The sequence below is a fragment of the Rhinopithecus roxellana genome, chromosome 13, assembly GCF_007565055.1.
Source record: "Rhinopithecus roxellana isolate Shanxi Qingling chromosome 13, ASM756505v1, whole genome shotgun sequence".
NCBI classification, from domain to species: domain Eukaryota; kingdom Metazoa; phylum Chordata; class Mammalia; order Primates; family Cercopithecidae; genus Rhinopithecus; species Rhinopithecus roxellana.
Genome location: NC_044561.1, coordinates 58,552,249 through 58,578,404, shown reverse-complemented (window position 1 = coordinate 58,578,404; position 26,156 = coordinate 58,552,249). Strand labels below are relative to the sequence as shown.

The window sequence follows — 26,156 nt, the reverse complement described above, 5'->3', positions numbered from 1 at the left end:
AGTCTGGTAGACCCCACCTCAATTTTTTCTTCCTGTGTCATGTCTTGGAATCTCTGTCAAGGTAGGAAGCTGAAACATTCAAAAGGTTTGCTTTCCATTTTTGTGTGTGTTTTTCAAAGATCATTATCTTCTTTGCCTAATGTCCATTGTCTGTAACATCGTTTAATGTATTTTGCGTGTTTTGTTTTTAGTTATTTTAACTAACAAGAAAAATCAGTGTCTGTTGTACTCTCTTGGCTAGAGGCAGACTACACTAGCATTTCAGCACGTGCCACAGACTGGCTAAAATGCTTTCCTTCCCCCTTTGCTCAACTGCTTCCTTTTCAATCTTCATTCCTCAGTGTAGCCATACATTCCTCAGGAGAATGTTCCGTGGGCCTAGTATAGATCTAATTCTTAGCAATCTGTTTTCTTATAGTATCTATCTGAATTTATAATTGTCACTTGTCTGGGGCTTTGTTTTTCAGTATATTTTAAGCTAAACAAGAGCAGAGGTTTTTTTCTGTTTAATCTGCAGAGCTTAGTATAATGCCTTCCACATGGTAGGCAATCAATATATATTCAGTGTATGAATTAGTGATTGTTAAAATATGCAGTCCTTTATATGCCAAAGTACTAATATACTTTATTTCTATCTCCTCCTTGAGACGGATTCAATTTGCCTATCCAAATTCTTGGACGCAGTTCATTCTTGTGAAACAGCAAGGGAACTGAAAAAATATTACTGTGAACAACATACAGCAAAAATAAAACAAATGAAAAATAAGTTTTGTGTACTACAAAAAGGAACTATCAGAAGCCAAAGAAATAAAATAGCAGTTAGAGAACCAAAAAGTTAAATGGGAACAAGAGCTCTGCAGTGTGAGGTATGATATCCTAGTTTTAAATAAATCTTTCAACTATTTATACTAAAAGTATGTAGGATACGTTATGTAATAGCTGACTTACCTTCTGAGGTTTAGCTGGAGAAAAAATATCTCTGTTTTGCAGAGTGTCAAATTCTTTTAAATAATACAAGTTCTTAACTGTGAATACTTCTACTGATAAGTAAATGCGTATTTAAATCACAATTTTTATGTCTAATTTTTAAAAAATTATACACTTTTAATCTTTTTTTCCTTTTTTTTTTTTTTTTGAGAGGGAAAAAAAAAAAAAGCTCTGTTGCCCAGGCTGGAGTGTAGTGGCACCATCTCAGCTCGCTGCAAGCTCTGCCTCCTGGGTTTATGCCATTCTCCTGCCTCAGCCTCCCAAGTAGCTGGGACTACAGGCGCCCACCACCACGCCTGGCTATTTTGTATTTTTAGTAGAGACAGGGTTTCACCATGTTAGCCAGGACTGTCTTGATCTCCTGACCTCATGATCCACCCACTTCGGCCTCCCAAAGTGCTGGGATTACAGGCGTGAGCCACTACACCCAGCCTGCACTTTTAATCTTAATATGCATGGAATATAAAGAAAACATAGAGTAATGTATGATTAGTTTATTCAACATATCTTGCTCTTCTACGTAAATAAAATTAATTCAGAGTTCTATGTTAAAAATACATATTATTTTTATTGTTTAATTATTATATTCTGTCTTGTTCTAAAAGATATTTAAGATTTGTTGATAAAATAGATAATAAACAACATGACATTTAAAGTATTAATTGAAAAAGAAACAAAAGGTATATGGGATAACAGATATTAGACTCTTTATCCTAGTCTCAGATTTTAATATTAAAATTATTTTTAGGGTTACTTGCCACATTTATGACTAATGAATCTGTAAACTTGTTTATAGAAAGTAATGTCATTTTAATCAGTTAACTCTAAATGATCTGTCCTCATTAAGGAGTAATTTTGACTGTGTGTGTGTGTGTGTTTTTTTTCCTTTTTTTTTTTTGAGGCGAAGTTTTGCTCTTGTTGCCTAGTCTGGAGTGCAAAGGCATGATCTCAGCTCACTGTCACCTCTGCCCCATGGATTCAAGCAATTCTCCTGCCTCAGCCTCCCAAGTAGCTGAGATTGCAGGTATGTACCACTATGCCTGACTATTTTTTGTATTTTTAGTAGAGATGGGGTTTTTCCATGTTGGCCAGGTTGGTTTCTAACTCCTGACCTCAGGTGATCAGCTTTCCTTGGCCTCCCAACATGCTGGGATTACAGGCATGAGCCACTGCGCCTAGCTGATTGTGTGATATTTAAAGAAAATAATTTTCAACTTATAAATTTACTAAATAGCTTCCAATATTCTTTTCCATAACTGTTGTTGAAGTCACAGAACCTTTCTAAGTAGAAGATGTTCTTTTCTCGGTATTTTTCAAGTATGTATGTCACTTGGAAGAGATTGGAGTAATAAATACCTGAGAACTAGAAAGGAAAAAAATTTAAAGAATATAGGAATTTTATTGGAATAATAAATCCATGTAGGAAGAAGTAGATCTCAAAGTGAATTGTATTTTCTAACGAAATGAATTTTAAGATAGGAATATTTAATGGCAGATTGACTTTAAACCAAGAAGAAGAGAGGAGAAGAAATGCCGATATATTAAATGAAAAAATTAGGGAAGAATTATAAAGAATTGAAGCACAACATAGTAAAGAGAAGAGAAACAACTTGAATGGACTCTCAGAATATAAGATATGGAACTGAAGACTGTAAGAAGCAATTCAAATCAGGTAAATTGATCTCTTGTAAAAATTTTACATTTCTAACTTTATTTCATCAAGATTACTTTTTTTTCACCTCTTTTTAAAATTACACTTTAAGTTCTGGGGTAGCTGTGCAGAATGTACAGGTTTGTTACATAAGTATACATGTGCCATGGTGATTTGCTGCACCCATCAACCAGTCATCTACCTTAGGTATTACTCCTAATGCTATCTCTCCCCTAGCCCCCTCAACCTCCCAACAGGCCCCCGTGTGTGATGTTCCCCGCCCTGTGTCCATGTGTTCTCACTGTCAACTCCCACTTATGAGTGAAAACATGTGATGTTTGGTTTTCTGTTCCTGTGTTAGTTTACTGAGAATGGTGGTTTCCAGCTTCATCCATGTCCCTGCAAAGGACATGAACTCATCCTTTTTGTATGACTGCATAGTATTCCATGGTATATATGTGCCACATTTCCTTTATCCAGTGTATCATTGATGGGCATTTGGGTTCCAAGTCTTTGCTACTATGAACAGTGCCACAATAAACATATGTGTGCATGTGTCTTTGTTTTATTTATTTATTTATTTATTTTTGAGATGGAGCCTCACTGTGTCGCCCAGGCTGGAGTGCAATGGCATGATCTTGGCTCACTGCAAGCTCTGCCTCCCGGGTTCACACCATTCTCCTGCCTCAGCCTCCCGAGTAGCTGGGACTACAGGCACCGGCCACCACGCCCAGCTAATTTTTTTGTATTTTTAGTAGAGACAGGGTTTCACCGTGTTAGCCAGGATGGTCTTGATTTCCTGACCTTGTGGTTCACCCACCTTGACCGTCCAAAGTGCTGGGATTACAGGTGTGAGCCACTGCACCCAGCCGTGCATGTGTCTTTGTAGTAGCATTATTTATAATCCTCTGGGTATATACCCAGTAATGGGATTGCTGGGTCAAATGGTATTTCTGGTTCTAGATCCTTGAAGAATCACCTCACTGTCTTCTTCCACAATGGCTGAACTAATTTACACTCCCACCAACAGTGTAAAAGCGTTCCTATTTCTCCAGCTTAAGGAGATTCTGGGCTGAGATGATGGGGTTTTCTAAATATACAATCATGTCATCTGCAAACAGGGACAATTTGACTTCTTTTCCTAACTGAATACCCTTTATTTCTTTCTCTTGCCTGATTGCCCTAGCCAGAACTTCCAACACTATGTTGAATAGGAGTGGTGAGAGAGGGCATCCCTGTCTTGTGCCAGTTTTCAAAGGGAATGCTTCCAGTTTTTGCCCATTCAGTATGATATTGGCTGTGGGTTTGTCATAAATAGCTCTTATTATTTTGAGATACGTTCCATCAATACCTAGTTTATTGAGAGTTTTTAGTATGAAGAGCTGTTGAATTTTGTCAAAGGCCTTTTCTGCATCAATTGAGATAATCATGTGGTTTTTGTCTTTGGTTCTGTTTATATGCTGGATTACATTTATTGATTTACGTATGTTGAACCAGCCTTGCATCCCAGGGATGAAGCCCACTTGATCATGGTGGATAAGCTTTTTGATGTGCTGCTGGATTCGGTTTGCCAGTATTTTATTGAGGTTTTTTGCATCGATGTTCATCAGGGATATTGGTCTAAAATTCTCATGAATGAACTTCCATTCACAATTGCTTCAAAGAGGAATAAAATATCTAGGAATCCAACTTACAAGGGATGTAAAGGACCTCTTCAAGGAGAACTACAAACCACTGCTCAGTGAAATCAAAGAGGACACAAACAAATGGAAGAACATACCATGCTCATGGATAGGAAGAATCAATATCGTGAAAATGGCCATACTGCCCAAGGTAATTTATAGATTCAATGCCATGCCCATCAAGCTACCAATGAGTTTCTTCACAGAATTGGAAAAAAACTGCTTTAAAGTTCATATGGAACCAAAAAAGAGCCCGCATTGCCAAGACAATCCTAAGTCAAAAGACCAAAGCTGGAGGCATCACGCTACCTGACTTCAAGCTATACTACAAGGCTACAGTAACCAAAACAGCATGGTACTGGTACCAAAACAGAGATATAGACCAATGGAACAGAACAGAGTCCTCAGAAATAATACCACACATCTACAGCCATCTGATCTTTGACAAACCTGACAAAAACAAGAAATGAGGAAAGGATTCCCTATTTAATAAATGGTGCTGGGAAAATTGGCTAGCCATAAGTAGAAAGTTGAAACTGGATCCTTTCCTTACTCCTTATATGAAAATTAATTCCAAGATGGATTAGAGACTTAAATGTTAGACCTAATACCATAAAATCGCTAGAAGAAAACCTAGGTAATACCATTCAGGACATAGGCATGGGCAAGGACTTCATGTCTAAAACACCAAAAGCAATGGCAACAAAAGTCAAAATTGACAAATGGGATCTAATTAAACTAAAGAGCTTCTGCACAGCAAAAGAAGCTACCATCAGAGTGAACAGGCAACCTACAGAATGGGAGAAAATTTTTGCAATCTACTCATCTGACAAAGGGCTAATATCCAGAATCTACAAAGAACTCAAACAAATTTACAAGAAAGAAACAACCCCATGAAAAAGTGGGCAAAGGATATGAACAGACATTTCTCAAAAGAAGACATGCATACAGCCAACAGACACATGAAAAAATGCTCATCATCACTGGCCATCAGAGAAATGCAAATCAAAACCACAATGAGATACATATCACACCAGTTAGAATGGCAATCATTAAAAAGTCAGGAAACAACAGGTGCTGGAGAGGATGTGGAGAAATAGGAACACTTTTACACTGTTGGTGGGATTGTAAACTAGTTCAACCATTATGGAAAACAGTATGGCGATTCCTCAAGGATCTAGAACTAGAAGTACCATATGACCCAGCCATCCCATTACTGGGTATATACCCAAAGGATTATAAATCATGCTGCTATAAAGACACATGCACACGTATGTTTATTGCGGCACTATTCACAATAGTAAAGACTTGGAATCAACCCAAATGTCCATCAGTGACAGACTGGATTAAGAAAATGTGGCACATATACACCATGGAATACTACGCAGCCATAAAAAAGGATGAGTTTGTGTCCTTTGTAGGGACATGGATGCAGCTGGAAACCATCATTCTCAGCAAACTATCGCAAGAACAGAAAACCAAACACCGCATGTTCTCACTCATAGGTGGGAACTGAACAATGAGATCACTTGGACTCTGGAAGGGGAACATCACACATGGGGGCCTATTATGGGGAGGGGAGAGGGGGAGGGATTGCATTGGGAGTTATACCTGATGTAAATGATGAATTGATGGGTGCTGACGAGTTAATGGGTGCAGCACACCAACATGGCACAAGTATACATAGGTAACAAACCTGCACGTTACGCACATGTACCCTAGAACTTAAAGTATAATAATAATAATAATAATAAAAGAAAGGAAGTAATGTTAATTTGATAAGATGATTTACAAAATCAGTAACAAACATGCCAGGTCATTGTGAGATAACTTAAAATAATTGGCTGATCTCAATAAACTGTGTCTGAGGCTTCACTAGAGGTTATGTCACATTATCACATTAATCTCAAAGATGAGATATAGGATTTAATGAAGAAATTATTTCAAATCAAAAGTCAAGTATGTATTAAATGTAACATGCCAACAGTGAATCTATAGCTGGTTAAATAATATAAATTGTTTTATGATACTAATTTCCTTGGAAGATTTCTTTTATATGTTCATTATAATTAGTTTTATTATAATTTTATTATCTTTATAATGTGCTTATTTGTAAAACTGTGGCTGTCATTCTGCAATGTTTTTCTTATAATTACATGTTTTTTTTCTCATAATAATACTGTTAAGAATTATGCATCATTGGCCGGGCGCGGTGGCTCAAGCCTGTAATCCCAGCACTTTGGGAGGCCGAGACGGGCGGATCACGAGGTCAGGAGATCGAGACCATCCTGGCTAACACGGCGAAACCCCGTCTCTACTAAAAACTACAAAAAACCAGCCGGGCGATGTGGCGGCGCCTGTAGTCCCAGCTACTGGGGAGGCTGAGACAGGAGAATGGCGTGAACCCGGGAGGCGGAGCTTGCAGTGAGCTGAGATCTGGCCACAGCACTCCAGCCTGGGTGACAGAGCGAGACTCCATCTCAAAAAAAAAAAAAAAAAAAGAATTATGCATCATTTATCCCACAAGTTGAGAGACTATTCTTCAGATAAACAGTATTTTTCAGTGGTTTATGTTGCCATGGTGAGGCAAGCCATATTTAATCAGAGAAGAATGTTTAATGGAATATTCCAGAAAATTATCTTATTTCTTAGCTCTACTTTTGTGAATGGATGCCAAGGACATTATACTATTCTCCAAAATGCAAATGTTTTGGTTAATATACACAGTATTTGAATAGCTGAGCAATCCTTTCATTTTCAAAAAATATATTGTGTAAACATATAAATATTTAGATCATGTATAGTATGCATATTCAAATTAGAAAATAAAGGAAATTATCTTGATACTGCCATTGGATGTTTAAACAAGAACTTTACTGGGATAAAATTCACATATCATACAGTTCACCTGTTTAAACTGTACAACTCAGAGTCTCTTAATATATTCACAGAGTTGTATAAGCATCACCACAACCAATTTCAGAACATTTTCATCACCCTAAAGAGAAACTTCACATCTGTTAGTCCACCACCACCCACTTCCATGTTTCTTCACCTTCCCCAGTCCTAGGCAACCATCATCTAATTTTTGTCTTTATAGATTTGCCTGTTCTGAACATTTCATATAAATGGAGTCATTGTAGTGTTTTATGAGTGACTTCTCTCCGTTAGCATAATGATTTTAAGGTTCATCTATTTTGTAATACATATCAGTACTTCATTTTTATTTATTGTCAAATAATATTCTATTGCATGGCTACAGCAGCTATTCATTCATGGATAGGTCTTTAGGTTGTTTCTACTTTTGGCTATTATGAATAATCCTACTATGAGCATTAATTTACAAGTTATTGTATGGACCCATGTTTTTATTTCTCTGTCACTGGATTTTATATTTAGTTAATTGGGCTGACTTCCTTATCTGTCTGCCTTCCTCATGTTGTTCTTGCATTTTCAGTTTTTGTTTATCCTCATTCATTCAGACTTGGTGTGCACATTTTCCATTTTCATGAAGCTTTCTTTGACTGTTGTGACTCTCATTCATCTTTTTTTTTTTTTTTTTTTTTTGAGAGGGAGTCTTGCTCTGTTCGCCAGGCTGGAGTGCAGTGGCGCGATCTCGGCTCACTGCAAGCTCCGCCTCCCGAGTTCATGCCATTCTCCTGCCTCAGCCTCCCTAGTAGCTGGGACTACAGGCGCCCGCCATCATGACCGGCTAATTTTTTTGCATTTTTAGTAGAGACGGGGTTTCACCGTGTTAGCCAGGATGGTCTCGATCTCCTGACCTCGTGATCCGCCCGTCTCGGCCTCCCAAAGTGCTGGGATTACAGGCATGAGCCACCGTGCCCAGCCAACTCTCATTGATCTTATGCTTCAGAATGAGTTTTCTAGTCTCTGCAGAAGAATTCAATCTTCAATTTTACATTACTTTATTTTTTCATGAGACATAATCTGGTCTTATTACAAATTTGCCTAATCAGGGAATAATATCTGACATGCATGCTACCTGTTATTGTATAAACTGAAAATATTCTATCTTACCAGTTGTTACAATTAAATATACTGATAATTTTTTCAGACATGACATAATAAAATTTTATTCAAAATATATTTTAATCAATAAATATAAAACAGAAACCACTCTAATAGAGAAAAATTGTTCTAATCAATACTGATATTCTGTCTGGCTATTGAGAAAAATTATGTCTGCATTTAAAACGTTTCAGTGTTTGAAGCGTCAGATTTTAGAATAGGGATTTTCAGCCCACAGTACAGGTTCTCTTCAGTTTACAGTGGCATTATATCTTTTTTTTTTTTTTTGAGAGGGAGTCTCGCTCTGTTGCCCAGGCTGGAGTGCAGTGGAGCGATCTCTGCTTGCTGCAAGCTCCGCCTCCCTAGTTCACACCATACTCCTGCCTCAGCCTCTGGAGTAGCTGGGACTACAGGCGCCCGTCACCATGCCTGGCTAATTTTTTGTATTTTTAGTAGGGAGGGGGTTTCACCGTGTTAGCCAGGATGGTCTCGATCTCCTGACCATGATCCCCCTGCCTCGGCCTCCCAAAGTGCTGGGATTACAGGCGTGAGCCACCGCGCCCGGCCTGAAATCCTCCAAAAAAAATGTACTTTTTAAGAACAATTTAAAAACTGTAATTGCATACACTAGGCATGCTCTCACACATCTTGTTAAAGCACTGTTTAATGGGAAATTTTATTCTTATAGAAACTTTTTCTTTTTAAATGCAAGTCCTTTTTTAATTACCTAGGAAAAAATAAAATACTTACCATTTTGCTTTTGCAGTCTTCCTAAGCTAGCATGGAAATGCTGGGTGGACAAACACAGAAATGCCTGGAGTGGCTTGACTCCCCACCTCAGCATGGTTTATATACTGAGGTTATGCAAATGAGGTTCCTAGAGTGCATGTTCTAATTGGATGAGAGAAAAACCTCCAGGCCTACTCCGATTGGACTTTATCATGTTCTGATTGGATGAGAGTAAGTATAGACCAACCAATCAGAGCATGAAAATAAAGTCCAGTCAGTGTAAGCCTAGAAGTTCATCTTATCCAATCAGAACATGTAGTCCAGGAAACCCCACTGCCTAACCTCAGTATGTAAAGCATGCTGAGGTCAGAACACTCCGGGCGTTTTGTTTTGTTTTGTTTTGTTTTTTTGGGGGATGAATCTGGCTCTATTGCCTAGGCTGGAGTGCAGTGGCGCGATCTCGGCTCACTGCAAGCTCCATCACTCTGTCCCCCAGGCTGGAGTGCAGTGACATCATCTCGGCCCACTGCAACCTCTGCCTCCCAGTTTAAGGGGTTCTCCTGCCTCAGCCTCCCAAGTAGTTGGGATTACAGGCACCCGCTACCAGGCCCGGCTAATTTTTTGTATTCTTGGTAGAGATGGGGGTTCACCATTTTGGCCAGGCTGGTCTCGAACTCCTGACCTCAGGTGATCCACCCGCCTCTGCAATCACGCCATTCTCCTGCCTCAGCCTCCCGAGTAGAGCTGGGACTACAGGCGCCCGCCACCACACCCGGCTAATTTTTTGTGTTTTTAGTGGAAACGGAGTTTCACTGTGTTAAGCAGCATGGTCTAGATCTCCTGACCTCGTGATCCGCCCGCCTCTGCCTCCCAAAGTGCTGGGATTACAGGCGTGAGCCACCGCGCCCCAGCCCTCCAGGCTTTTTTGTGTCTGCCAGCCAAGCTGTTCCATGCTAGCTTAGGAAGCTACCTATTGCACGCTGGAGGCTGGAGGCTGCAGCCAGCCACACTGCAGTTCGCGTTTCGCCTCGCCTTGTCTCGCCTCGCTGCAGTTGGTGGTGGCGACAAAGTCTGCAGTGAGGCTGGAGCTGTAGGAGCGGAGATGGCGACGGAGACTGCACTAAGACGGGAGCGGTAGGAGGGGAGAAAATAGTTTTGGGGTAGATAGTGGGGTAAAGCGGGTGGTGAGTGCCAAAGGGGAGAAAGAATGGCGAGCAAGAGAAGGTGTTGCTGAAAGAGGGTGGGCAAAAGATGGTTGGAAAATCAGTTTTCAGGTGGATGAAGGGGGAAAAGAGGGTGGTGAGTAGCAGGAGTAGGGAGAAGGCTTTGGGAAAAGACAGGAGAAATGTTTTTGGGTAGATGGAGGAGTAAAAGAGGGTGATGAGAGCGTGAGCGGGGGAAGAGGGTGGCCAGGGAGAGGAGGAAAAGATGGTGGGGAAAGGGTGGTGAGTGGGATAGTAGAGAGGGCTTTGCGAAAAGACGGTGGGGAAAAAATTCGGGGGTAGATGGAGAAAGAAAAAGAGTGGCGAGAGGGAGGGGGCCATGGCAGTCAGGAAAAGAAGGTGGGAAAATAATGGTGGGGGACCAAGGTTTTGGGCAGATCTTTTTTTGATTTTTAAATTAGATTATTTGTATTTTTGCTTTTGAGTAGTTTTGCTTTCTATATTTTGTGTATTAACCGCTTGCCTGATGCTTAGTTTGCAAATACTTTCTTCCATTCTCTGGATCGTTTCTTCATTCTACTGATTGCTGCTTCTCTTTTGCGGAAGCTTTTTAGTTTAATTCCGTTTGTCTATTTCTGCTTTTGTTGCTTGTACTTTTGAAGTCTCTCTGATAATTCCTTGTCCTAACCAATTTCATTAAGCGTTTATCCAATGTTTTCTTCTCTAGTAGTTTCATAGTTTCAGGTCCTACATTTAAATCTTTGAGTTGATTTTTGTATATAATAAGATAACGGTCTAGATTTATTCTTCTGCATGTGGGTTTTGGGTTTTCCTAGCACAGTTTATTGAAGAGATTGTCCTTCCGGAAGGTGTGTTCTTGGTGCCTTTGTTAAAAATGAGTTGACTGGGCCGGGTGCGGTGGCTCAAGCCTGTAATCCCAGCACTTTGGGAGGCCGAGACGGGCGGATCACGAGGTCAGGAGATCGAGACCATCCTGGCTAACACGGTGAAACCCCGTCTCTACTAAAAACTACAAAAAACTAGCCGGGCGAGGTGGTGGCACCTGTAATCCCAGCTACCCGGGAGGCTGAGGCAGGAGAATGGCGTGAACCCGGGAGGCGGAGCTTGCAGTGAGCTGAGATCCGGCCACTGCACTCCAGCCTGGGTGACGGAGCGAGACTCTGTCTCAAAAAAAAAAAAAAAAAAAAAAAAAAAAAAAAAAATGAGTTGACTGTAAATGCGTGGATTTATTTCTGAGTTCTATATTCTGTTTCATTTGTTTATGTCTGTCTGTCATTTGTCTGTCTCTGTCTCTCCCGTGCCCCTTTTTTTGATAGTACCATGCTGTTTTGATATTATACTATAGATTTGCAGTTACTGTGGATTTGTAGTATATTTTGTAGTATATTTTGCAGTCAGGTAGTGTGATGCCTTGAAGGGGTGGCCTGCTCCTCCACACCTGTGGGCGTTTCTCGTTAGGTGGAACGAGAGACTTGAGGAAAAGAAATGAGACACAGAGACAAAGTATAGAGAAAGAAAAAGTGGGCCCAGGGGACTGCCGCTCAGCATACAGAAGACCCACGCTGGCACCGGTCTCTGAGTTCCCTCAGTATTTATTAATCATTATCTTTACCATCTTAGAAAAAGGGAAGTGGCAGGATAATAGGATCATGGTAGGGAACAGGTCAGCAGGAAGACATGAATAAAGATCTCTGTGACATGAATAAGTTTAAGGAAAAGTGCTGTGCCTTGATATGCATATACAAACGTCTCCATAAACCTTTTTAGTGCATAAAGAGCAGCATTGCGCTAGCAAGTCCCACCTCTCGCCCTAAGGCGGTTTTCTGCTTTCTCAGGTAAACAGAACACACAATCGGGTTTTACACCAAGATGTTCCATTGCCCAAGGACGGGCAGGGGACAGATGCTTTTCTCTATCTCAACGGCCAAGAGGCCTTCTTTCCTCTTGTACTGATCCTCCTCAGCACAGACCCTTCACGGGTGTCAGGCTGGGGGACAATCGGGTCTTTCCCATCCCACGAGGCCATATTTCAGACTATCACATGAGGAGAAACCTTGGACAATACCTCGCTTTCCTAGGCAGAGGTCCCTGCGACCTTTGGCAGTGTGCGTATCCCTGGGTACTTGAGATTAAGAGAATGGTGATGACTTTTAACCAGCAAGCTGCCTTCAGGCACTTGTTTAACAAAGCACACCCTGCACAGCCCAAAATCCTTTAAACCTTGAGTCACCATAGCACATGTCTCTTGCAAGGACAGGGTTGGGGGTAGGGTCACAGATTAACAGCATCTCAAATACAGAACAAAATGGAGTCTCTTATATCTACTTCTTTCTATATAGACGCAGTAACAGTCTGATCTTTCTTTCTTTTCCCCACAATGCCTCTAGCTTTTCTTTTTATTAAAGTTTTTTTGTCTAAGGTGTTTAGCATTTCCATGTGAATTTTAGAATCTCTTTTTTTGTTTCTATGAAGAATGTCTGTAGTTTAACACGGATTGCATTGATTCTGTAGGTCACATTGAGTGATACAGATATTTTAACAATGTTCTTCTAGTACATCGACATGGGATGTCTTTCCATTCACTTGTGTCTGCTTTAATATCTTTGATTTATGTTTTATAGTTTTCATTGTAGGATCTTTCACCTTTTTGGTTAAGTTTATCCCTAGGCATCATTATTTTGGCCGGGGGTTGTGGGTAGGTACTGTAATGAAATAACTTTCTTGATTTCTTTCTTATGTGTTTCACTATTGGTGCATGTGTGTGCTACTCATTTTTGTATATTGATATTGTATCTTGCAACTTTACTAAATTTATTATTTCTAGTAGATATTTTGTGGAATCTTTAGGGTTCTCTATGTATATATGATCATGTCACCTGCAAACAGAGACAGTTTGACTTTTTTTTTTTTCTAATTTGGATGGCTTTTATTGCATTTTCCTGTCTAATTGCTCTAGCTAGGACTTCCAGTACCATGATGAATAAAAGTGGTAAAAGTAGCCACACTTGTTCAAGATCTTAGACGAAGAGCTTTTACCTTTGCCCCATTTATTACGATGTTAGCTGTGGGGTTGTTATATATGGCCTTTATGGTGCTGTGTTCCTTCTGTACTCATTTTGAGTTTTTATCATGAAGGAACCTTGAATTTTATTTTTTTCAGCATCTACTGAAATGATTATGTTTTTTGTTCTTGATTCACTGAATGTGATATATGACATTTATTCATTTGTGTTTATTGAACCATCCTCATATTCTTCTGATGAATCCCCCTTGATCATGGCAGATGATCTTCTTATTGTGTTGTCAAATGCAATTTTCATTAAGTATTTTGTTGAGGATTTTTTGCATCTATGTTTATCAGGGATATTTGCCTGCGATTTTCTTTTTTGTGTTGTGTCCTGGTCTGGTTTTTGTAGCAGGGTAATGCTGACCTCATAGAACAAGCTTGGAAGTATTCCTTCCTCTTCATTTTTGAAGGAATATTTTGAGTGAAATTAGTATTATATCTTTTAAAATTGTTTGGTAGAATTCAGCAGTAAAACCATAATTCTTCTGGTTTTTCTTCGATGGGAGATTTTTATTAGTGCTTTAATTGCATTACTCATTATTAGTCTGTTCAGCTTGTCAAATTGCTGTTTCTTTCTTCTAGCTTGTCAAATTGCTATTTCTAGAAATGTATTCATTTCTCCTAGATTTTTCAATTTGTATATAGGTGTTTTTAGTAATCTCTTATGATCCTTTGTATTTGTTATCAATTGTAATGTTTCCTTTTTCATCTGTGATTTTATTGCAGTTTTCTTTCTCTTTTCCTAGTCTCGTTATAGCTTGTCAATTTTGAGTTTTTTTTTTTTTCCAAAAAAACCCCAGCTCTTTGTTCTGTTGACTTTTTGTAATGTTTTTGTTTCTATTGTTAAAATTTCTTATCTAATCTTTATTCTTTCTGCAAACTTTAGCATTTATCTCATTACTTGAAGTGTACTGTCAGGTTGGCTATTTGAGATCTTTCTACTTTTCTGATGTAGGCATTTATAGCTATGCACTTTTCCTTTTACACTTTTTGCAGCATCCCACAGGTTTCATGTTCTGTTTCTATTCTTATTTGTTTCAATGAATGTTTAATTTTCCTTATTCGTTTCAATGAAATTTTATTTTTATTTTTATTTTTTTTGAGACGGAGTCTTGCTCTGTCACCCAGGCTGGAGTGCAGTGGCCGGATCTCGGCTCACTGCAAGCTCTGCCTCCCGGGTTCACGCCATTCTCCTGCCTCAGCCTCCGGAGTAGCTGGGACTACAGGCGCCCGCCACCTCGCCCGGCTAATTTTTTGTATTTTTTAGTAGAGAAGGGGTTTCACCGTGTTAGCCAGGATGGTGTCGATCTCCTGACCTCGTGATCCGCCCGTCTCGGCCTCCCAAAGTGCTGGGATTACAGGCTTGAGCCACCGCGCCCGGCCTTCAATGAATTTTTAATTTTTTCATTTATTGGTTTGTGAGCATGTATTTTAATTTTCATGTATTTGTATAGTTTTTAAATTTCCTGCTGTTACTGATTGCTTGTAGTATTCCACTGTGTTTAGAAAAAATACTTGATATGATTTCAGTTTTTAAAAACGTGTTGTTACTTGTTTTTCAGCCTAACACATAGTCTATCCTGGAGAATAATCCATGTGCTACTGAGTAGAGTGTGCATTGTACAGTTGTGGAGTGGAAAGCTGTGTACATTTCTGTTAGGTCCATTCGGTATAGAGTAGTACAGCTTAACTGATGATTTTTTGTTGTCTGGATGATCTGCCCCTTGACGACAGTGGAGTGTTGATTATAGTGGAGTGTTGAGGTACTCTATTATTATTATTATTATCAATAATAATTGCACTGAGCTGAGAGTGCACCATTGCAGTCCAGCCTGGGCAACAAGAGCGAAATTTGGCCTCAAAAAAAAAAAAAAAAAATAAGTGCTGTACCTTTAAAGGCACCCAAGGAAAGAGGGCCCAAAGTCAGTCTTTTTTGTGGCTTGATTTGTAGAACAGGTGGAGGGAAAGTATCTCTACTTCAGCAGAGAAGTGGCTGCACGCCGGCTGTGGCTGGTGATAGGAGTCAGGAAGTAGCCGCTCAGAAGTGCACAAGACTTCCCCTACCTCTGTATATCCTTGAGAGATACAGAAGGCACCTGTGGTGTTAATGACCTCCTTGAAAGGGCTGCTATGATCCGAAGTATCCAATTGTGCTGCCACACTAGACTGAACTGGAGAAATGTGTGTTAGCCAAACATGACATCTCTGACGAAACACTGTATTTGTTCCACCCCCACGTTCTCCACTCAAGTTCCCAGAAGTTCGCAATTATCCTCAAAAGAAGTTTCCAGACAAGGCTTACTCAGCTTTGGTTTTCAGTGGGATGAGATTGTTTTGCTTTGTTTTGTTTTTTCATTTCTTTAAATTTGGCTGACTGTTGCCATTCCACCCCTGGATGGTGCATACAGGCCAGTTATGAACCACAAACCTGTTTCCATTCCTCTTCACCTGCTTGTTCTTTTTGCTCCTCTCCCTGGATTTGTGGCTCTACAGTCCAGCTGGACTATGCATCTCCATTTTTTAATTTTTTTTTTTTTTTTTTTGAGACAGAGTCTTGCTCTGTCGCCCAGGCTGGAGTGCAGTGGCCGGATCTCAGCTCACTGCAAGCTCCGCCCCCCGGGTTCACGCCATTCTCCTGCCTCAGCCTCCCGAGTAGCTGGGACTACAGGCGCCCGCCACTTCGCCCGGCTAGTTTTTTGTACTTTTTAGTAGAGACAGGGTTTCACCGTGTTAGCCAGGATGGTCTCGATCTCCTGACCTTGTGATCCGCCAGTCTCGGCCTCCCAAAGTGCTAGGATTACAGGCTTGAGCCACCGTGCCCGGCCCATTTTTTAATTTTTGGATGGAGTCTTGCTCTGTTTGCCAGGCTGGAGTGCAGTGGCACTATCTCATCTCACTGCAAGCTCTGCCTCCTGGGTTCACGCCATTCTTCTGTCTCGGCCTCCTGAGTAGCTGGGACTACAGATGTCTGCCACCACGCCCGGCTAGTTGTTTTGTATTTTTTAGTAGAGATGGGGTTTCACCACGTTAGCCAAGATAGTCTCGATCTCCTGACCTTGTGATCCGCCCACTTCGGCCTCCCAAAGTGCTGGGATTACAGGCGTGAGCCACCGCAGCCCGGCCTCCATCTTTTGTTTCTGTCAGCCTCACTACATAACCTGCTGGACCTCCCTTCAGGCCTCTTAGACTTTGATCCTTGCCCAGTTTTCAGCTATACTAACTCTTCTGGCTTGGTATGCCATATTGACTAGCTGACGTTCTCCATACTAAGCTCCGGTATTACAGAACTGCACCAGCCACCTGGACCTGGGTGGCATGTAGTGTCCAAGTCCTTTGTGTTGGGAAAGAAACTCTGTCTGGAAAAAACAATGGCAGGGACAAAGGAAGAGTTGCCTTTTTTTTTTTTTTTTTTTTTTGAGATGGAGTTTTGCTCTTGTTGCCTGGGCTGGAGTGCAATAGCGAGATTTTGGTTCTTTGCAACTTCTGCTTCCCGAGTTTAAGCAATTATCCTGCCTCAGCCTCCCGGGTAGCTGGGATTACAGGCATAAGCACCACGCCCAGCTAATTTTGTATTTTTAGTAGAGACAGGGTTTCACCGTGTTGGTCTGGTGAGTCTCGAACTCCTGACCTCAGGTGATCCACCCTCCTCAGCCTCCCAAAGTGCTGGGATTACAGGCATGAGCCACCGTGCCTGGCCAAGAGTTGCTTTTAAACTGTACTTGATGGCACTACCAGCAAAATTTCTACCTGCCTGCTTCTGTACCCCTTTCCTCTGACTCCAGGAGATTCGAAAGTATAAAAAATCTCCTTGGTTACAACTTTGGAACACTGGCCGTATCACTAAAACCGAACATATGCATACACTTTTACCCAACAATTCTACTCCTAGATATGTACCTAACAGAAATGCACACATATGTTCATCAAAAGACATGCACAAGAATGTTCATAGAAGGACTATTCGTAATAGCTAAAAACTGGAATCTCCAAATGTCCAACAGCAGTAGAATGGATTAAAAATAGTGTATTCATACAATAGAGTATATAGTAATGAAAAAGAATGAACTATGTTATGCAAAACATGGATGAATCATACAAACACAATATTCAACAAAAAAAGCCACACAAAAAAGAACGCATAACGCGTAATATGCATTCCATTTGTATGAAATCTAAAACAGACAAAATGAATCAATGTTGTTATAAGTCAGAATAGTGGTTATCAAATGGGGAGTAGTAATCAGGTGGGAGCATGAGAGGATTGGGTGCTGGTAATGTTGTATTTCTTGATCTGGGTACTAATCAGTGCATTCACTTTGCAAAAATTCATCCAGCTGTATACTTGGAATTCATGTACTTTTCTCTATATAGATACACATGAATAAAGTGAATGACAAAAAGAAAAATGTCCTTGCTTTCTCCTGAAGATGTAGCTATAAAGGATAACCAAGGTTAGTGACTGAGTAAATGAATTTTCTTGTTTCTCGTTTGTCATTTGGGAAAACCTAGCAATGTGTGATTCTTCTGCTATAATAGATACCTGTCCCCTGTACAAGTGGACATCATGATATTTGGTGGGACATGACCAGTGGTATGGTTCACAGCCAACATTGTACAGCTCTCTAACTCTTGGTTCTCAGGTGGACTGGAAGCAACGTCACTGTGGGCCTAGCTCTGAGAAGGATTTGGAGGGTGTCCTAAGATGAGTTAACCAGATTGGCTGGATGAGACAGCTTGCAGGCTGCAAAGCATAGAGTCATGGCAAATTTGAAGGACACTGTCAAGGTCTGAAGATGGAATAGAAGAACAAGAAGAGTATCTTAGAGAACTACTTCACCAAAGAGGTTAGGCAGAACAGCAGAAGCTAGTTACACGACAACAGAATGGAAATGGAGACCATCGGAACAGAGCCAGAGCGAGTGGTTTTGGAAGAAAATGAAGCCTGGGAATGAACAGTCACAGGCTCTCTATAGGACTTTTTTTTAGCCTCTATGGAATGGGCAAGAGGTATAGAAGTGCTGAGCTGCTAAGACAAAAGTTCTGTACTGTTTCCACTACTCTCCTTTCTGGGCTGTTTGTTTTGGTGACATCCCCCATTCACATTCTACCTCCAGACTCCTTCCAGCTTCTAGAATTTTGATTCCTTGAAAATTTTTCAGCTCTTCTGGCTTCTACGATTTGGGCATCTCCCATTGGGGTGAAAAATTTTATACTTTAGCCAACGACATCCCAGCCCCAACCCATGATTCCCAATGCCTTATAGATCAACTGTATTCCTCTCCTTCAGTCACCATCACCCCCCCAGGATGGGGATCCTGGATTTAAAACAACAACAACAAAAGCAGCAGCTGGAACCAAGCAAGCCTATTGATTCAGAATTCAAGTTGCTTAATCTTTTTAAGCCTTAGTTTCCTCATCTGTAAAATAGGGATCAAGTCTTGAAGGGCTGTTGGGAGGCTTATGTAATATTATGTGAAGATAACATCTGGCCCATATGAGCGACTTACTAAATGCTGACTGTTGTTATTGTTGGATTCTTTGTTATAAGAACAGTCATTATCTACTTTTCCAGTTACTGAATGGTGTTAAGGAGTCCAGCTGATCCAAAAAAAAAAAAGGATGCATTTGCTGAGAGGTTTACAAATGAATCCCTCTTTATGAGTGTCAGCCAAGAGAAGCATAAATAGCAAGCTCTGCAAAGAAGCACATTCTGACGTACAGAAGAATGTAATTCAAGAATACAAATTAGGGCCGGGCGCAGTGGCTCAAGCCTGTAATCCCAGCACTTTGGGAGGCCGAGACCGGTGGATCATGAGGTCAGGAGATCAAAACCATCCTGGCTAACATGGCGAAACCCTGTCTCTGCTAAAAATACAAAAAAATTAACTGGGCATGGTGGCGGGCACCTGTAGTCCCAGCTACTTGGGAGGCTGGGCAGGAGAATGGCGTGAACCCGGGAGGCGGAGCTTGCAGCGATCGCGCCACTGCACTCCAGCCTGGGCGACAGAGCAGGACTCCGTCTCAAAAAAAAAAAAGGATCAGGAAACTAAGAAGCTGGGTCATTGAGTGGGTTCTCTATGAAGTCAGCAAAATCTCCCTTCCGCCCAGGAAGAAGAAGTGAGACAGGTATGTAAGAAATATGGTTGATGGATGACAGAGATGAAAGGAGAGACAGTGATGAGTTGGCTGTCGTGGATTCAGTGGCACAGAGGTTTTTCATAGGGGAGAAATTGTTAGAAGGGTCTTGGGGAACTGGAAGAATGTTGTTGGTACTGCCTCCCTGTATTGGGGGCATGAAAGAATAAATAGCTTCTACTCAAAAGAGGTACAGGGGAAGTGCTGTACCTCAGGGGAAAGCCAGGTTTCAGTTCAGGCTAGAAGGTGAGAGAGTCTGCAAGCAGAGTTTGTGAGTCTCTGCTTGCATGTAACAGAAACCAGCTCCAGCTGTCTGGCCAATAGAGAGTGACGAGTTGAGAGAGTTGGCTATCTTGGACACTCGCACAAGATGGTAGCCACAGGCCTATCATTATGGGTGAGAAGACGCTATGACGGTCTTGGTGAGCTGGGAAGACACTCCAAAAAGTGTCCACTTTTGATAGTTCTGTGAAGAAGTTAAGGAAGTAGGAGAATTCATCAACAGACGGTTTCATTGGACACAAATATTAATAGAATGACTGGGTAAGTAGAGAGAAACAGAATTACAAAGATCTATGGGGATTAGAGTGGTCCATGGGTTCCAAGTGGTGGTATCAGGAAGGTGGTATCTAGAATGGTAGATACAGGAGGACCTACAAGGACATGGTGACATCTGTCCTGTCTGTCCAACCCCTATTCTATTCCAAGTATCTGTCTGCTCCCTGGTTCATCTTCACCCATTGAATTCGAGGTTATTTTTGTTTTTTTTTGGGGGGAGGGGTACAGAAAAAAAATTCTTGCCGTGTTGCCCTTGCTGGAGTGCAGTGATGCAATCATAGCTCAGTGCAGCCTTGAACTCTTGAGCTCAAGCAATCCTCCTGCCTCACACTCCCAAGTAGCTGGATATACAGGGGGACCACCACACATGACTAATTTTTTAAAAAAATTTGATAGAGATGGGAGTCCCACTGTGTTGCCCAGGCTGGTCTGGATCTCCTGGCTTCAAGCAGTCTTCCCACCTTGGCTTCCCAAAGTATTGGGATTACAGACGTGAGCTTGGCTGAATTTGAATTTCTCACTTTCTTCGCCTCATCCCCTTTCTTTGCTCCAGAACATCTCTTTGAGCTTCACTGTGCCACCAAGCCTTCTGCTACCTCCCTAAGAAGCTGCATCCTGGATTATTTCTTAAACACCCACTGTGCGGATTGGATGCTGACCCGACCAGCTCCACTGAGCCCTGTGAAGCCCCCACCATCTTCTAACTTACCATATCATATTGTAATATGTTTGTGTGTCTCTCTTGCATTTTAGTCTATGAGTTTCTTTAAGAGCAGGGATCATTTCTGGATCTTATTTACAGTCCTCCCCTGTGATGTCTAGCACACTGCTTGTGACCCAGACAGGGATGGACTTGTTGAATGACTGACTGACTGAATGAATGACTGAGTGAGTGAATGGACTTTGATCTCTTACTGTCCTGTTCCTGTAGTCTAGAAATGTTGGACTCAGAGGTACCCTCTCTGGCAAGACTTTCCCATTCTTGCCCACCCTTTTATCTGATTACTGATTTCCTGGTCTTGATTTCATGCTTGCCAGCCATAGACCATTTGCTGAGCTAAAGAATCCCAGCTTGAGAGATACCCTGTCCCAATTCTTCCTGGCCTGCCTTCCCAGGATCCTCCTAGAATATGGGTCTGAGACATACTGAATGTTTTCTCCACTTCCTAAAATGACATCTTTATAATATAGGCTGACTCCCCATCTCTGAACACTTGGGTTAGGGCCAGGATCACCAGGTCCATATTCCCCAGACTGATTATTTTCCCACCTTCAGTACTTCTGCCATTCTAGCAGAAGGGAAGCCTAAGTGAACAAAGTGGCTGAGAAGTTACATGGCCATGATAATGCCTGATTTCAGGAAAGGGATTACTTCTGGAGTAGCAGGGAGATGACACAAGAGCAGGCACAGGCTATGGGAGCTTCAACCCTATGGGTGACATTTTATTTCTAAGATGGATACATACACATTCAAGATTCCTTAAATCTCTCTCTTTTTTTTTTTTTGAGATGGATTCTCACTCTGTTGCCCAGGCTGGAGTACAATGGCATGATCTCGGCTCACTGCAACCTCCACCTCCTGGGTTCCGGTCATTCTCCTGCCTCAGCCTCCTGAGTAGCTGGGATTACAGGTGTGCACCACCAAGCCCAGCTAATTTTTGTATTTTTTTTTTAGTAGAGATGGGGTTTCGTTATGTTGCCCAGGCTGGTGTCAAACTCCTGACCTCAAGTAATCCACCTGCCTGGGCTTCCCAAATTGCTGGGATTACAGGCCTGAGCCACTGCACCTGGCATAAATGTTTTGTAATCCTGAAACATTTCAATGGCAAAGCTTAGAATGAGAGGTACTCAGCTTTTGCCTAAGCAGGATGCCTGCAGTGGACCTGGGGATAGAGATAGTAGTGGTTGATGGACTCTAGGGGTTTAGGGGAATTAAAGCGTTCAGCAGAGAGGACAAACGGGCAGCAGAGGGCTTCTGGGCTCAGGGCCAACATCTTGGACCACAAGGCTATAAGCTCAGTTTGACTGACTGTAAAAGCCTGTGAATCTATTGTGTTCACTGGTGAAAATCTTCAAAATAGGCAATCCTTATCTTATTAGTTTATTTGTTGGTCTGTTGTCTGGAACTGGGAATGAATTTTCTTACAGAAACAATATTACAAATGGTGGCTCTGCCCCAAGGCCAGCCCACAAAAGCTCACAGAACTGTGATGTACCGGAAATATTGTACTCATAATACTAAAGATCCTGACCACTATTTATAAAAGTGTTTCTTTGGGAAGGTGAATTTCGAGTTTTAATGCTGGTAACACGTACTCCTCAGCCTTGTGAGTCCTGGACTCTTGACCTTACTCCCACTGTGCTAATTCTTTTTTTTTTTTTTTTTTTTTTTTTGAGACGGAGTCTCGCTCTGTCACCCAAGCTGGAGTGCACTGGCCAGATCTCAGCTCACTGCAAGCTCCGCCTCCCAGGTTCCCACCATTCTCCTGCCTCAGCCTCCCGAGTAGCTGGGACTACAGGTGCCCGCCACCTCGCCCGGCTAGTTTTTTGTATTTTTTAGTAGAGACGGGGTTTCACTGTGTTAGCCAGGATGGTCTCGATCTCCTGACCTTGTGATCCGCCCGCCTCGGCCTCCCAAAGTGCTGGGATTACAGGCTTGAGCCACCGCGCCCGGCCCCGCTGTGCTAATTCTTATCAGAATGGCACCATAAGCAGCAGGAAGGCAAGTTAGTTGCCTTCTGTGGCTACAAAATTCAAGCTGAAGTTTCAAGCAGTTCATCTTCTCTGAGCTGACCCCAACCGCTACCATGTACCCTGGCCTGTGATCTACGTTTAGCCTTTTAAACACAACAAAAAGCCTCTTATGCAAGACATGCCTTGTGTACCCTATCCCAAGCCGATACATAAACTCTGTCACATTAGGGACTCAATTTGGATGTTTCTGGAATGCCAGAGATGAGCGGGAGTCTTCATTTCATAAGGAAAATGGTCTGGAAAGTTTTGGGACTAGTAAAATCCCTGACACATTGGAAAGGGACAGCTTTTGAACAGGGACTTGCATAATCAAGTGGAGAAGTCACCTGATGTTGACTGAAAAGACATGAAAAATGTCCCTAAGGAGGCTGGGCATAGTGGCTCATGCTTGTAATAGTAGTACTTTGGTAGGATGAGGTGGGCGGATCACTTGAGGTCAGGAGTCACAACGCCAGGAGTTTGAGACCAGCCTGGCCAACATGGCGAAACCCCATCTCTACTAAAAATACAAAAATTAGCCAAGCTTGGTGGCATACGCCTGTAATCCCAGCTACTAGGGAGGCTGAGGCAGGAGAATCGCTTGAACCGGGAGGTGGAGGTTGGAGTGAGCCAAGATGGCACCACTCCATTCCAGCCTGGGTGACAGAGACTCTGTCTCAATATATATAAATAAATGAATGAATGAATGAAAATAACAGAGTTTCAACGGCAGATTTGATCAAGCAGAAGAAAGAATCTGTGAAATTAAAGATAGGATATTTGAAATATCCTGTCAGATGACCAGAAAGAAAAAAAAGTTTAAAAAGTGAAAGCCTTTGGGATTTATAGGACACCACCATGAAGTGGGTCAAACACATGATGGATTTCCAAGAAGCAGAAAAGCTAGAAAAGGCCTGAAAGTATATTTGAAGAAATAATGGGTAAAAACTTTCCAAATCTTTAGAGGCAAATGGGCTTCCAGATACATGAAGTTCAGAGGCCCCAAAAAAGGCCAGCCCAAAGAAAGTAATACCAACATACACTATAATTAAAATATCAAAAGTCAAAGACAAAAAGAGAATTTCAAAAGCAGCAAGAAGAAAGGAATTCATCACATACAAGGAACCTTCAATAAGGCGATCAGTGGATTTCTCAGCAGAAACCTTAGAAGCCAGGAGAGAATAGGATGCTATATTCAATGTATTAGAAGAAAAAAACTGCCAATCAGGAAGACTACACTTTATAAAGCTGTCCTTCAGAAATGAAAAAGAGATGATAAGGTATAAAGCTGTCCTTCAGAAATGAAAAAGAGATGATAAGGTCTTTTCCAGACCCCCACCAAAAAGAAATCTGAGGGAGTTCATCACCACTGCACCTGCCTTATAAGTCAGTTCTTCAAGCTGAAATAATCAAGGATTCTGATTAGCAATGGTAAAACATTAAGATATTAAGTTCACAGGTAAGCGGGGCGCGGTGGCTCACGCCTGTAATCTCAGCACTTTGGGAGGCCGAGGCGGGTGGATCGCAAGGTCAGGGGATCGAGACCATCCTGGCTAACACGGTGAAAACCCGTCTCTACTAAATATACAAAAAATTAGCCGGGCATGGTGGCGGGGCCTGTAGTCCCAGCTACTGGGGAGGCTGAGGCAGGAGAATGGTGTGAACCCGGGAGGCGAAGCTTGCAGTGAGCCCAGATGGAGCCAGTTCACTCCAGCCTGGGCGACAGAGTGAGACTCCAGTCTGGAAAAAAAAAAAAAAAAAAAGGAAAGGTAAGTATATAGTCACATTCATAACACACTAATATTGCAATGGTGGTATATAAATCGCTTTTGACTCTAGTATAAAAGTTAAAATATAAAAGTATTAGGTGGTCTGGGCTTGCTGCCGCTTGGGGGTAGGCGGGGAGGCGGGGTGCCTGGCCTGACACCCCTGCGCGCCCTCCCTGCACCCAGGCGGAGGGCGGAGCTCGTGCGGGGAGGCGGGAGGGTGGGGAGGCGAGGGCGGGGCCTGGCTGAATGCCCCTGGCCGCCTACCCGCACCCAGGCCGAGGGCGGAGCTCGCCGCCCCCGCAGCCTCTTTCTCTCCTCCCGGACGCCGGAAGTGGGACGCGGGGGCAGGCGGATCCGTGCAGAGGCAGACTGGTGGCGGGGGCGGGTCCAGGTGAGCGGACAAGCAGATGGGGCAGGCGGACAGGATTGGCGACTGGGCCTGCTCCGTTTCCTGGGTGGGTGTCCTGGCTCTGGCCTCCGTGCTACTCTAGGTCCGGGCACCCAGCGCTCCTGGAGCCCTAGTCAAAAGTCTATTTAAAAAGCAGAGAGAGGATGCCTTGGCCGTCCAAGTGGAATGATGAAGACCTGATCCCTGGGCCATTTGGGAACACTGGCTGCAGTTTCATCACAGTCAGCCTGGACTCAGAGGATGTCAAGAGCTTGTTTGTTGGGGCAAGAATGAATCTAGGCATGGCGTCGTAGTTTATCCTTTTTAACCTGCAAAGAAGCATTTGCAGACGTTACCTCACAGGTACTGCTTGCCAACTTTTGGAGGATGTGAAGTCGGCAGAGAAAGCGTCGCCCCTCTGCGCGTCCCTCGCCATCTGCTAGAATGTTTCTCATGAATGCTCCTCCAGCGGTTGCTCTCCAGTCCAAATGAGAGGCCTTCATCCCGCCAGGGAGCTTTAGGTTCCCCCGGTGCTTCTCAGAGGCTGACAAGGGCATGGAGAGCGTGTCAGTGAGCGCCAGGGTGCAGATGCCCATCAGCACCCTGCAGCATGACAGGGCTGCTTGGGGAACCAGCGACAAGCGCGCTGTGCGGTGGGGCAGAGGGAAGCCACGACGCCAAGCTGGCTGCCAAGCCCACCGTGCACAAGGAGCTGCCCGCGTTGGCTGCCTGTGGTCTTGTTGCTGCTGACTTTGACCCCGTGGGGGAGGAGGAAACTGCAGACTTTAGCCTGTTGGTGCTTGATTCAGATAGTGACGATTCTGTGGACCGTGACATTGAGGAGGCCATCCAGGAGTACCTGAAGGTAAAGAGTGGAGCCGCACAGCCTGGGGCAAGCAGGGCCCAGCCAAGCGCAGCCTAGCCTTCCAGGGCTGCAGTTGGAGGCAGTAGATGTAATCCGGAACCAGCTCATGGCAGTGCCCCAACTGCCCTGTGTCCCCCAAAACTTGTACCTGGCTCAGGTGGTGTGGCCCTGCCAGTCAGGTAGGACCCAGCAAGGACCAGGGCTCCGCCTCCCCAGTCAGCAAGAGCAGAGATGACTCCTTTGAGCAGAGCATCAGGGCAGAAATAGAACAGTTTCTGAATGAGAAGAGACAGCATGAGACTCAAAAATGTGATGGATCAGTGGAGAAGAAACCAGACACACATGAAAATTCAGCCAAGTCACTCTCGAAATCCCACCA

General features: G+C 42.7%; 1 protein-coding gene across 1 annotated transcript in view; it reads right to left on the bottom strand.

Moving 5' to 3' along the window:
• LOC104676308 overlaps nt 1-25,508 on the bottom strand; it is a 59,663-nt gene extending 34,155 nt beyond the window's left edge. Inside the window, 2 exon segments of the mRNA XM_030915326.1 lie at nt 24,789-24,893; nt 25,269-25,508. Of these exon segments, the coding sequence (XP_030771186.1) occupies nt 24,789-24,893; nt 25,269-25,508 (345 nt within the window).
• Between the last annotated feature and the right edge of the window lie 648 nt (nt 25,509-26,156).